This window comes from Neoarius graeffei, chromosome 7 (assembly GCF_027579695.1).
Source record: "Neoarius graeffei isolate fNeoGra1 chromosome 7, fNeoGra1.pri, whole genome shotgun sequence".
Taxonomy (NCBI): Eukaryota; Metazoa; Chordata; class Actinopteri; order Siluriformes; family Ariidae; genus Neoarius; species Neoarius graeffei.
Genome location: NC_083575.1, coordinates 11,220,216 through 11,234,516, shown reverse-complemented (window position 1 = coordinate 11,234,516; position 14,301 = coordinate 11,220,216). Strand labels below are relative to the sequence as shown.

At 44.4% G+C, this 14,301-nt stretch overlaps 1 protein-coding gene across 1 annotated transcript in view; it reads right to left on the bottom strand.

Moving 5' to 3' along the window:
* The window catches only part of LOC132889097 (rab11 family-interacting protein 2), a 38,102-nt gene extending 36,215 nt beyond the window's left edge, over positions 1-1,887 (bottom strand). The window contains exons 1-2 of the mRNA XM_060925263.1: positions 1,690-1,887; positions 951-1,542 (exon numbers count right to left, since the gene is read on the bottom strand). Coding sequence (XP_060781246.1) covers positions 951-1,303 — 353 coding nt within the window. The 5' untranslated portion in view covers positions 1,304-1,542; positions 1,690-1,887. The remainder of the gene's footprint in view (positions 1-950; positions 1,543-1,689) is intronic.
* Positions 1,888-14,301: the final 12,414 nt, after the last annotated feature.

The window sequence follows — 14,301 nt, the reverse complement described above, 5'->3', positions numbered from 1 at the left end:
GGAACCATTGCAAACCGATTCGAAGCAGCTGAACCGACGATTCTTCCGAACGATTCAAACGGTAACCCAAGGCTAAGATGGGTTTTGACATTTCAACGATTCCCGCCCATGTTCATGAAGCTCCGCCCCCAGGATCGAAGGTCGCCATTATATAGTGTATACATTTTTGAGTTTTCTCTACAACTTAATGCTTTCTTCCTCAGGCCACGGCCTAACCCGTTGTTTTGCTCTGATCGTGTTCGACATGCCAAACCCTTTTTCTCCACTCTGACTATTCTGCTTTAACCACAATTTCCGATTGTCGCCGTGACCCAAATAAAGGCCGAAATCTCCCGACCTGGCATTTCTGTCAACTTGAAGAAGTAAAGAAGGGACGCTCTCAATCGTGCTGCTTTTTAACAAATCATGCACAATCTCACTGACACAGGAAACAGAACTGTCTCAAAAACAAAGCAGGCGGCCGACATGATGTGACATGCGGGGAGAACACTGATTCAAAGCGAGCGTCTTACAGGACGTAACCTGTGTGTTTATAGCTGATGGTGGACCAAGCTGGGTAAAACTGGAATTCTGTGAAGTATTGAAGTAAAATTAATTGGTATTGCTTGACGACAATTAGGTCCATCATCATCATCATCATCATCAGGAGACGTATGCTTTTAGAAAAGGTCAGGGAGTGGGTGGGGAGTTCCTATGACTCAACAGAAAGCTTCGTTTTGACACACCAGCAGCCTTCCTTTTCTTTTCCAGTCAACTAGGTCGGTGCTTTCTGACTGTACAGTCACTGTTTCCACCTTGAACTTGATCGTTTTTCCAATAACACCACATCCTGAAGTGTTTTATTCCTTTTACACTGCACCGACCTTTTTTTTTTCTTAAAAAAAACAACCGTTTATCCGTTTACAGTTACAGTTCGAGGTTGATTGTCCCAGAACATAAATTTCACTTACTTGATCTTCTTTCGTTCCTTCTTGTCAAACACCTCATTCAGGTTGATGGTTTTCTGGCCCAGAAATTTGTCCATCCCGACCAGAGACCTGTGCATCACGATGAGACCCAGCTCATAAACCTCGGGGTTGCCTTCCAAAAGCAGCCCTGGCAGCTCAAACGAAGCCTCTTCTCTCCACATGGGACTCAGCGTCTTCTCTGCAACCGACGTGGAGTACTTCTCCTTCCCGAGCTGGATGATGGTGTAGGCGTCGTTGGTGCCGTTCTTGCCCTTCGCCTGGAGTCCTGCGGCTTGAAGGACCGTCACTTGGACATGTGTCGGGAACCATTTCTGCGCCTGCTCGGCCAGTGACATTGTGATGGATGGAGGTTTAACGGCGTTTTCAGGACTAAATACTGTGGAATACTTGAACAATCAGGAGTTCATGGCTTGGTCAGGAGGTGGATCATAATGTAGAATAGTGATGTTAGTGAGAAGCCAGACTTCACCAGTGCACCAGTGGAAATCACAGAAGCAGGTTCAGTTCAATGCCCAGTGAGGCCATGGCATCAGAAGCATCTCATCTCATCTCCACCTTCACCTTCATGCATGGCCTACAGAAGCAAGCAAAGGAATCAATCATTATTCATAGTATTTAGCACTTAATAACATCTCGCACATCTGGATTTTCCTCTGGAACCTGTGATCTCTCCTCCCTGTCAATATAACATCAACACAGCACTCCCATCGCCTTTCTTTACCTTTACAGCATTATTTCCAGGCTGAGAAGACACTTGACACGATCTAATCTCCCTTTTTTCCTTCCCTTCCCGCAGAATTCGTATTCTCCACACCACGGAATGTCTTTACTTGTCTCACAACAATAAAACTTACAGCCAGATCACAAGACAGCCCGAAAACACAAGGCGTTTTCTTTCCCCACCCATATTCCCTCAAGTCCCGCCTTCTGCTCTGGGATTGGCTAGTACTAGCCTCCCCTTCTCGTCCTATGATTCGTTAACAGTTTATCGCCAGCACGAATTGTCCAATCAGAGCACTGCTAGGACAAGCCCAGAAGCCGGAATTTATCCGAATGCAGGTAGGGATATTAAAAAAACCCGCCCAAATCAGGACTACTCAACTTCCTGGTTCCGCATTTCCGTTCTGTCGTAACGAGCCAGAGTTCAAACTCCGCCTCCAGTTGCTGTGGAAACTGGTGGTCTCCTCGCCTGGACGACTTATATGTTTATTTCTTCTTCTTCTTCTTCTTCTTCTTAATAATAAAAATAATAATAATAATTATTATTATTTATTTACACCATTAAATAAATAATTATTCATTAACTGGTTTGTATTTGAATTTATGCTTGTTATTGATGTATCAAGCACATAAACAAATGAGAGAAATTATCTTATCTCATCTCATCTCATCTCATTATCTCTAGCCGCTTTATCCTGTTCTACAGGGTCGCAGGCGAGCTGGAGCCTATCCCAGCTGACTACGGGCGAAAGGCGGGGTACACCCTGGACAAGTCGCCAGGTCATCACAGGGCTGACACATAGACACAGACAACCATTCACACTCACATTCACACCTACGCTCAATTTAGAGTCACCAGTTAACCTAACCTGCATGTCTTTGGACTGTGGGGGAAACCGGAGCACCCGGAGGAAACCCACGCGGACACGGGGAGAACATGCAAACTCCGCACAGAAAGGCCCTCGCCGGCCCCGGGGCTCGAACCCAGGACCTTCTTGCTGTGAGGCGACAGCGCTAAAATGATATCATTAAAGAAGTAAAAATACAGACATAATCATAGCAATAGACAAACAAGAGGACACGAAAAGTATAACGAAGCAAATATTTTATGCCGGGGCGGCACGGTGGTGTAGTGGTTAGCGCTGTCGCCTCACAGCAAGAAGGTCCGGGTTCGAGCCCCGTGGCCGGCGAGGGCCTTTCTGTGCGGAGTTTGCATGTTCTCCCCGTGTCCGCGTGGGTTTCCTCCGGGTGCTCCGGTTTCCCCCACAGTCCAAAGACATGCAGGTTAGGTTAACTGGTGACTCTAAATTGACCGTAGGTGTGAATGTGAGTGTGAATGGTTGTCTATGTGTCAGCCCTGTGATGACCTGGCGACTTGTCCAGGGTGTACCCCGCCTTTCGCCTGTAGTCAGCTGGGATAGGCTCCAGCTTGCCTGCGACCCTGTAGAACAGGATAAAGCGGCTAGAGGTAATGAGATGAGATATTTTATGCCGTGACGTTCTTGTGAAAAAAAAAAAGATTTGGCACCTTCTAAAACAAACAAACAAACATCGTACCAATGAACAACAAAAAATAAATAATAATCTCCAGAATGAATGAATTATATTGTTTTATTTAAAAAAAAAAATTCAACATAAAACCCCTTTTTCTTAAGTGCATATCTTTTTGTCAAATTTACTTCAAAAGTATTGGCACTCATCCAGTTAATGTTTGGATTTGGTGAGCAACACTAAGCGTCTTCCTGTAGCTGTGTAGCGGCTCTCAGGCAGGAAGTCCAAACATGTGGACATTGCATTTCATTCGAGACCACAAGTTTTCAATCAACTTCAAATCCCAGCATTGCGAAACATTAATTTTACTTCCTCTGACCATTTTCATAATGTCTTTTTCAAGTCAGTGTATTGTTGGAAGATCTATCCATGCTCAAGGCTTAGGGCCAATTTATCCTTCAGCATCTGTAGGGTATGGTTTTGCCGTGCCCCTTACGCCGTAACCTGACATGCGCCTCTAAGGTCGCACAGACTCCAACAGCAGCGATTACGAACATCGCATTTCCTCTGACGCATTTCTGGCTGCTCCTTTTTCGTGATAGCAGCCAGTTTAATCCTGCATCTAATCCTGTTGAATTAAACACTATGGCTGTATTTTGTGCCTCGTTCATTCCTGAGAGCGCGGTGGGACTTTCGCTTCGAGTCGTTCATCCTGCTCAGTAGAGACGAGCTACGTAAAACACTTCGGAAATGTTTTCACTCTGAATTCGCTTGGTTTATAAATAATGCATTGATGCGCTGGACTTACGACATCGGTTTTACGCAGAAGTATATCATAAATCGACCTTTGACCCTGTTGCAGAGGCAGCCATGTGGCTGCGTGGAACATTGTTCACGAGGAACTATCTTGATTGGTGAATGTTCCAGAGCATGAAATCCAGGAAATGGATCAAAAGTGTGTATGATGTGTCGTTTCAAAAATATAAATTGTAATCGTTGGCAAAATACTGTCGTATAAGAGTGAGGAAACACTTCAGGATGTGTGCTTGTTGGAAAATAATCAACTTCAGGGTTGTAACAGGAGCCCCGCTTCATCACACCAAACGGTTGTTGATTATTTTCCTAGAACAGCACATCGCCAAGTGTTTTAATCCTGATATTAAATACCTGCCACAGCTTGTGATTGCGCTTGCCGTTATTCTTCACACACACACACACACACACACACACACACACACACACACACACACAGGTCAGTGGATGGAGTGACGGCTATTGACAGAATCTCATGTTCTGCTCAAGTGGGGACACTGAAGTGCAGATAAGTGCTTCATTTGAATAAGCATATAGACACACACACGCCAGCCGCTCGACACGTCCACGTTAACCAAACACACATGCTCTCCCATTTTCTTTCGTTCCGCCATGACGTGTGTACATGCCGGAGTCAGAGGCACGAGCTCGGCCCATCCATCACACATAGATTATAATTCTTATCTGGAGTGTATCTCCGCAAGAAAATGGCCTCGGTGCTGTGAAATATGAGGTCGTATAAAATGTGTTTCGGACAGTTTAAAACGAGGAGGAGCTGTTCTCTGCGCCATTTTGAGTCAAAGCCTCGTCTCGTGCACTGCTGAACAGCTGGAGGAAGGTCTGCACGGGAAAAAAAAAAGAGTCTCTTATGAGATACGGATGAGAATGATGAATGAAACCAGGCGGAAAAAGAGTGCGTATCTGATGCCGGGTTGTTATGTGGTTGACGTGTATGTCTACATTTAGATTACATTCATTCAACTGGTGGACACTTTCATCCAAAGGGACGTCTACATCCATTCCATTCCAATCCAATCCATTCCATTCCAATCTAAGCAGCCATCTGCAGTGAAAAAAGTCCTGACAATATGTTACAGTGATTCATTTGGTGAAATAACAAATTAAATTGACGCAATGTTCCACTTTTTGGACAAAAGAACATCTAGTCAAGCCATGTTTGGTGTCTGAGGTCTCCTTCTTGATATTTGCACTGGAACAACCGGACCAGTGTCGCTTACATGAAGTCATGGAAGTCGAGCTCGCCCAAAATCATTTCGACAAATCCTGTAAAAACCTCTGATGTTTTTATTCAGTCGTTCATCTTTAAGCACGTTAGGCTGCTTAAATTGTATGACACAATTTTTCCCTCAACGTTTTACATCCAACAGGAAGTGGCTGCTTTTAAAAAATAGGTCACAGTGGCGCTTCGAATAGTTGAACAACTTTTGAGTAAAGCACATCTTCAGGAAGTTCAGTCCTCAGGTCACTAGTTGGGGGCAAATGACAAAAATCAGTCTTGAGAAGGAGTCAGAGGATTAAAACACAGCATGAAGGATATTTATGGAATGCTGCATCCGGAAATCTGATGTCAGATTTTTGTGTTCAAGCTACACACACGCCCCTTTTCCACCAAAGCAGTTCCAGGGCTGGTTCGGGGCCAGTGCGTAGTTTGGAACCGGGTTTTCTGTTTCCACTGACAAAGAACTGGCTCTGGGCCAGAAAAACCGGTTCCAGGCTAGCACCAACTCTCTGCTGGGCCAGAGGAAAGAACCGCTTACGTCAGCGGGGGGGGGGGGCGGAGTTGTTAAGACCAACAACAATAACAAGACCGCGAAAGGTCGCCATTTTTAAGCACCGAGAAGCAGCAGCTGTACAAACGCGAAGTCATCCATTATTATTATTGTTGTTGTTGTTGCTGCTGCTGCTTCCATGTTGTTTTTGCTTCGATATTCGCGCCAAGGTTTATGCAAACGTAGCAACGTAACTGACGTATACAGCGACGTAATGGCGTGGCTTCCCTTAGCACCGCGAGCTATGGAAAAGCAAACTGGTTCTCAGCTGGCTCACAAGTTGTGAACCAGCACCAGCACTGGCCCCGAACCAGCCCTGGAACTGATTTGGTGGAAAAGGGGTAACAGACGTTAAAACACTGACACGTACATGTCCGTCTTTTGTTTGCGACAAGCTTTTACTTAGCGTACTGTAGCTCAGAAGGGAAGCATCAGGGCCTTCTCGGCCTTCAGAAAGGGCCCAAACATATCAACATTTTGCGTGTTATATTTAATTTCTTTCATAATTTCATTATAATTATTCTCTTCTGATTCTAATTTGGCCTCATTTTCTATCACACTTGCTTCAGAAATGAAAGTGTTACTGTCCTAAAAACATTAAAATCAAGTTATCCAAGGAGATTGTTTTGTTTGTTGTCTCTAGGCTGAGAAGAGTTTCAAGCTGCTCACTCATTGGTTAGGACTTCATTGCCGGGACAGAAGGCCATGGCAGTGTATGTTTATGTCGGAAGTGAGAGATGACTGATTAACCAATTAGATTTTGATTTATAGTGGGCGGGACCAAAAATTTATCGCCCGAGACCTTCTCGAATCCCAGCGTGAGCTTAACCGTGAGTCGGCGCCGTCAGCGCAGCAGTGAAGTCACCTTCCAGCTGCTGTAGCATTCATCAGTAGTGTTAGCAAATGCTAATAAAGTGGTCGAGCCAGTGCTAAGAACAAGTAGCACAGGCTAATGACCAAGAAACTAAGATTACTGCCTCCAGACCCTTTGTCCATGCTGCATGCTCGCTACAGTATTTTTCACTCAGAATTAAGTATTCGTTTCCCTGTGGATTTTCTTAGTTGCTTTTAAAATCAACATTGACAGCTACACACAGCAGAGCGACCTAACAGCCTGCCGCTAATCCCTTGCAAAATCCTTTGCCCTGTTGCTTTTCTGGTGTCTGTCTAAGTTTTGGCTGAGCTCAAGTCCCAGCTCTAATAGTAACGTTTCGCTACTGGTGTTGATGTTGTGAGCAGCCATGTTGCTTTGCTGAACTCAGGGTTGAGGAGACCATCAAGATTTCTGCATTTCCAGCTCAAGGGGGGTTTCACGTGACGTCACGTCCACCTAGTTATTCAGAACTTTAGCTGGTGGTCTACCAAAGCTCAGTTGACACAGCGTTTGTACGAAGAAGGTGCATTGCTCACTCGCATGAAAAACGCCTTACGTTTGCGTTGTTGTAGGTTGCTCGAATTGATCAAACGGTGAAACTGATAAAAGTTTCTTCAGGGTTCCCTGTGAACTAATAAAAAAGGGTGAACGAACACAGGATTTCACAAAAAGACGTGGAGAAAGGTGGCTTTTGAACCTCTGACTGAAATGGAAGGGAGCCGAGTCGAAGCATGCTGGAGTTTGCAGTGATCACTTGGTGAAAGGTTTGTATTTCCCTCTCAGCTTTAGTGTTTCCCAAGTACTTTTCTTGCTATGTGTCGTTATTTTACGGCACTTTTTTTAGTCACGAAGCGCTGAAGTCCTCAGCTGTTTCTTTGTTTACTCCTCACAAAGTCCATATGCATGAAGGTCGCGACAAAATTCTTCCCCAGCCGTACAGTTACAATGCGCCGTGATCACTTCTCCGTCTTGTTTAACTAAGATCCAGGTCTTTAAAGTGCCATTCCACCATTGGATGTATTCTTTGGCATAAAATACAATATATTTTGACAACATATATAAACGGTATCACTAGATAGAGAAATCTTTTAGCTTCAAAATGATATATCAAACATAATTTTTTGACAACGACAAGTATATTAATTTTGCGACCAAAGTCACCTACCCTTTTAATTTCCGCGCGTGATGTCATCGGCAGGTTCCCCTTCTTGTGTACCACGTGACGTGTGACGTGGCACATATCAGCAATGGCGGATAGAATGCGATAAAAATAATACCAATAAATCTAGCTAATACCAATAAATCTAGCTAACTGAAAGATTAACTCAAAATTTTTCGCAATTTTTTTGGCCCCCATATACAAGGAGAAATGACTCTCTCACTTTGGGGGTTTCCTGGTCTAAAAATAGACCGACACGTGGTACACAAGAAGGGGAACCTGCCGATGACATCACGTTTCACTACCGCGCGGAAATTAAAAGGGTAGGTGACTTTGGTCGCAAAATTAATATACTTGTCGTTGTCAAAAAATTATGTTTGATATATCATTTTGAAGCTAAAAGATTTCTCTGTCTAGTCATGTTGTCATAAAATATATTGTATTTTATGACAAAGAATACATCCAATGGTGGAATGGCACTTTAAAGGGGTTTCTGATGATCTTTGTGAATGATTTAGCTGAGAGATAAGAACCAACACAAGTGAGAATCAAGCCAACTGTTTGTTTACACTTCAACTTGCAGCGCTTCGCTGTAAAGATGCGAACGAAAAGCTTAAAAAACCAATCGCGGATTCATTCGGCAGCGACTTTATAGCGAGGTCCTTTACCCAGCCACGTACAAAAAAAGTTGTAAGCCTCCGTACTCTTCCACGCTTTCATCTGTTTTGCGGTGTAGAAGGACGTCTGCAACACCAGATAGTTGGAGATGTCGAGGAATTCGACTGAAGGGTAGTTTTCGAGATCGTATGACAAATCCTTCTTTCCCAGACTGTCGGGGTCGATTCCATTGCACATAGCAATCTTCTGAATATATCTAAAGTGAGCAGTGGCTTCTGGATTACGAGCGTACTCTGATAAGTTATCGCTAGTTGTTTGCACTACAGCAGCTGTTTAGACCACCGGCTATTTCACTTCCGGTAAAACCACTAAGAAAAGTCACGTGACTGAAACCCAGCAATTCTGAGTAATGAATTTTAATCGAATGCAACAGATATTGTCATGTGCATAACTTCCAGCTTTCTGGTACATCTGGGGTGGGGTTACTGACTGTTACAAAGCACTGACACTGGAGACTCCTTCCAACAGACTTACAGAAAACTTCACCATAAAATGATATATGATTATAATATTATGTTTGTTTGTTTTTTTAAATTCTTTATTATCCAACTTTCATTCCTGGCTAGCGATATTCGCCTTGTCATTCGAGTCCAAGACAATGTGTCTTAGCTGCTTGATTGCATTTTGCATCAGAGGAAACTTGTCCAAACTGAAATTTTCACCAAGATGTCCTGCTTTCACAACTCCATCACAACTTTTTTTTTTTTTCAGAAGTGAAACAGCTTCATTGCGGTGAGCAAAACTCCACACAGGGTCACGACCCTTCTTCCTAATTTGACAATTTGTCAAACATATTCATGTACTACCTCTTGAAGACTGTAATGTGTTCCTCTGGAGTGGAATAAAAAACATTAAAAAAAAAAACCAACAAAGACCCACATTCCAACCTCACCTGCTTCTTTTTATTGTTCCCTGCCGATGTGTGAGTGTATAAAGGAACAATAAAACCACAGAATCATATCTAATGTATGGCCGTGCTCCACTTTTCCGAAGAAATGATGTCGGATCCTCATAAAGTGTCCAATATACAACAGGAACCTGTGCGGCTGCAACATCCTCGCTCGCTCACACACCTGGTTCTGCTTTACATCAGTTCCTTCCAAACTACAGAGCTTGTATTACATTTATTAAACACTTTTATGCACCTCTGGCTGCAAGACTGGGCCATCTGTTAGCACGGGACAATATATCCGCCGTCCAAGTGCGCAGCGAGAGTGCGGCAGAGAGAGATGGGATACAGCCGTAACGTCCCGGGGCCGTGAGATTGATTTAAGAGGCGGCACTTTTTAGCCGTTTAGATCTCAGATGAAAATGTAATTAAAATGGAGGGGAAAAAAAGAAGAAGAAGAAGAAGAAGAAGAAGGAGGAAAGCACACAAATCACACAGAGTTCAGGCTCGGTGGAATGCACAGGCCTCGCTGATATATGGACCTGCAGATGTGCGAGTGGCTCCTGAAAGGTGAGTCGTCTGGAGCACAAGTTTGATGTTTTATTTGAATATTACTTAACCCACATGTTCTGATCACTACTTAGCAACGGATGTCTCACTGACCAAGACAGTCTCTTTCAGCTAATACTGCAATGTGATTGAAACAGTATGGTAATCTAATGTCAGGTAAACTTTGGTGATGGACGTAGGCACAAATTCTTTCACCTGTTTGAGGATCCTCTGAATGGCAGGTGTGTAAGTGTGTGTGTAAGTGTGTGTGTAAGTGTGTGTACAGGTCTGAATCGAAATGAAAATCCTATTTTGTACCAAATCTCTGCCGTCAAGAGATAAATAAGTTGTTGTTTTCTTTTGTTCATGTTCATAAACCAAGCACATAATCAGTAAAACCTTTTCGTAAACGAAAGATGGAACTGATATTTTCCTATAAACAGAGAACCAAAACATTTGCTTGGTTCCGATTTGGCCCCTCAGTTGATTTTGGGGGGGTAGGGTGTTACACTGCCTTGCATAAGTACCCCCGCCATTTGAATTGCCTACTGTACATTTTGTTTAAAATGGGCAAGCACTTCTACAAAGCCCTATAAGTTTATCTTTGAGTACAATTGAATTCTCATCTCATCTCATCTCATTATCTGTAGCCACTTTATCCTGTTCTACAGGGTCGCAGGCAAGCTGGAGCCTATCCCAGCTGACTACGGGTGAAAGGCGGGGTACACCCTGGACAAGTCGCCAGGTCATCACAGGGCTGACACATATGCCGCTTTTCCACTACCAACGCGGCTGAGTCGGGCTGAGCCGTGCGGTGCTGAGTTGGGCTGAGCCGTGCCGTGCTGAGTCGAGCTGAGTGGGGCTGTTGGAGTTGCATTTCGACTACAACCGCGCTGAACCGTGCTGGCTGGAAGTGGGTGGACACATTGGGTGGAGTTAGCGAAAGTGGGTGGACGTCACGTGATTTCGTTAGGCGGCGCAAACAGTGACATCAGTGACCTTTTAAGCGGTAGTCTCATGACCCGGATAGTAAACAATAAACATGGAGTCGTTAGTGTTGCTGGTCTTGGTGCTGTGGCTTGTTGTCACCAACAACGCCAACAGATACTGGCAAGAGCGTATAGATGAGGCGAGGCGCATAAGGCTTCAGAAATTCTCGTAATTCGTAATTCTTCTTCTTCCGGGTTTACAGTGTTTACAGATCCCAGCGTGCTCGCGGGGCATGTGTGGGCATGTGAGGACACGCCTCCTCACCAATCAGTGCACAGGGGAGTGTCTGCTCACGCCCCTAGCCCCACTCGGCTCGGTTTGGCTCGCTTCAGCCCTACTCCAAAACCGTGTGAGTTTTGGGTGCTGAGCAGGGCTGAAGCGAGCTGAGTCGTGCTGCTCTGAGGTAGTCGAAATGCGAGCCGTGTCGGGCTGAAGTGAGCTGAAAAAGGGTAGTGGAAAAGGGCCAATAGACTAATGTTGTGTTCACACTTATACCGGTATGAAAGTGGTATAACTGTATCGATACAAAGTATACCGGTACAGTTTAGTGCATCTGTCCACACTAGCGAGAAATGTTTGCAGTTTTCTTTCACGGAAGTTGAAATGCACGTGCGCGAAATGTTTCCGTGATTACCGAGTAACTTCCTTCCGAGAATATGGCGGATGAAACAACGTGTGTGTGCTTTTTGTTGTCAATGTACAGTCTGTATTTCTGGTGGTCATTTATTCAGTCGAATCGTATAAAACGCGCTAGGCAGTTCTCCCTCTTCCCTTGTCTTCCCCTCCCTTTCTCCCTCTTTCCTTCTCTTCCCCTCCCTTTTCCCCTCTTCCTCCTTTCTTCCTCCCTCTTTCCCCCTCCCTCCCTCCCTTTCTCCCCCCTTTCTTTGCTCCATGTAGCTCCACGGTCGTTTTGAGCCATTTTGACGTTTTATTTACAGCTGGAAAGCACATGTGTATTGTATTGTATGAATAACCCGGAAGACATAGGAATGGTTCATTGCGCTTGCGCATTATATTTGTATCGATACAGAGCCGCTTCATCTGTCCACACTACAGCGAAGCGCTACAGTACCGATACTGTACCGGTACGAAACCCATACATTTGTGGGTTTCGTACCGATACAGTTACACCGCTACAGTACCGGTATAGTTGCTAGTGTGGACAGGTGTTGCGGTACAAAAGTAGTTTCATATCGGTACAAAATCCCTAGTGTGGACAGGGTAACAGACAACCATTCACACTCACATTCACACCTACGGTCAATTTAGAGTCACCAGTTAACCTAACCTGCATGTCTTTGGACTGTGGGGGAAACCGGAGCACCCAGAGGAAACCCACGCGGACACGGGGAGAACATGCAAACTCCACACAGAAAGGCCCTCGCCGGTCACGGGGCTCAAACCCGGACCTTCTTGCTGTGAGGCAACAGCGCTAACCACTACACCACCGTGCTGCCTCGCAATTGAATTTTATTCCAAATTTTGAAAATTACATCAAATGTCAAGTCAAGTTTATTTGTATAGCGCTTTTAACATCAGACATTGTCGCAAAGCAGCTTTACAGAAATTTAAAGACTTTAAACACAAGCTAATTTGATCCCTAATCTATCCCCAATGAGCAAGCCTGTGGTGATGGTGGCGAGGAAAAACTCCCTCAGACGGCATGAGGAAGGAACCTCGTGAGGAACCAGACTCAAAAGGGAACCCATCCTCATTTGGGTGATAACAGATAGCGTGATTATAGATAACTCACTTCTATAACAGTGTCCTATATACAGTAGTCACAAAGTATAACTGTGTAACCAGGAAATTCATTACAGTTTTAACATGAAGTCTGTTTTGTTGAAGTTATAAACTGTTCATGGATGGAAACGAGTGCAAAACTGTTCATGACAACTGCAGTCCGAAAGTTATCGAGTCAGCTGAAGTCCTCAGCCATAAAAGCATTACTGTAAGTGTCCAGAGCATCTTCTAAGTGCGACTTTTGACTGTCCATATGGGGCCGTCCTCCACAGGAGCGATGTGATGAGACTCCACCCAGACGGAGGACATCAGGATGGATCAGGCAGGTCTGAGGAGCAGAAGGAGTCAGCATCTCGATCTCAGGATTGACATGTAACTCAGAGGGACAGACAGGTTGTTAGGTATGCCCAGTGTCACCTAAAGAGTAAGAACAGTATACATTTCGTGCTGAGTGCAAGCAGGGACTCTGGCAAAACTAACTATAAGGGGAGAGCCAGAAGGTAGCACAGGCATGAGGGAGCCCTGGGACATCAAGCAGCCAGCCACTACACCGTCAACAAACCCGAGTGAGCAAGTGAGTGGGGGGCCGACAGCATCCATACATCCCAGTTTACCAAACACTCCATGCCTGAGGAAATATGTTCCCTCTGGCCAGAATTGTGATACACTATTACAACCCCAATTCCAGAAAAGTTGGGACGCTGTGTAAAATGTAAATCAAAACAGAATGCAATGGCCTGAAAATCTTATAAACCCATATCTCTTGTTTCACAATAGAACAAAGACCACATATCAAATGTTTAAACTGAGAGATTTTACTATTTCATGAAAAATATATGCTCATTTTGAATTTGATGGTAGCAATACATCTCAAAAAAGTTGGAACGGGGCAACAAAAGACTGGAAAATTAAGTGGTCTGAAAAAGAAACAGCTGGAGGAACATTTTGCAAATAATTTGGTTAATTGGCAACAGGTCAGTAACATGACTGGGTATAAAAAGAGCATCCCAGAGAGGCGGAGTCTCTCAGAAGTAAAGATGGGGAGGGGTTCACCGCTCTGTGAAAGACTGCATGGGCAAACAGTGCAACAATTTAAGAATAACATTCCTCAGTGTAAAATTGCAAAGAATTTGGGGATCACATCATCTATGGTACATAATATCATTAAAAGATTCAGAGAATCTGGAGAAATCTCTGTATGCAAGAGACAAGGCTGAAAACTGACATTGGATGCCTGTGATCTTCAGGCCCTCAGGTGACACTGCATTAAAAGCAGACACGTGTCTGTAGTGGAAATCACTGTATGGGCTTCAGAAAACCATCGCCTGTGAAAACAGTTCATTACTGCATCCACAAATGCAAGTTAAAACCAAATATAAACAATATCCAGAAACACCGCTGCCTTCTCTGGGCCCGAGCTCTTTTACAATGGACTGAGGCAAAGTGGAAAATTGTCCCAAGGTCTGATGAATCAAAAGTAAAAATTCTTTTTAGAAATCATGGACACCACATCCTCCTAGCCTGGGAAATCCCATGCTGCTTTGCACAATCATTCCGATCTGAAAAGACAGCATGGAAACTATGGTCTCAAGGCTCGCCTGAGTTAGGGAGCCAATCAGAGAGTGGGGAGGGGTGGA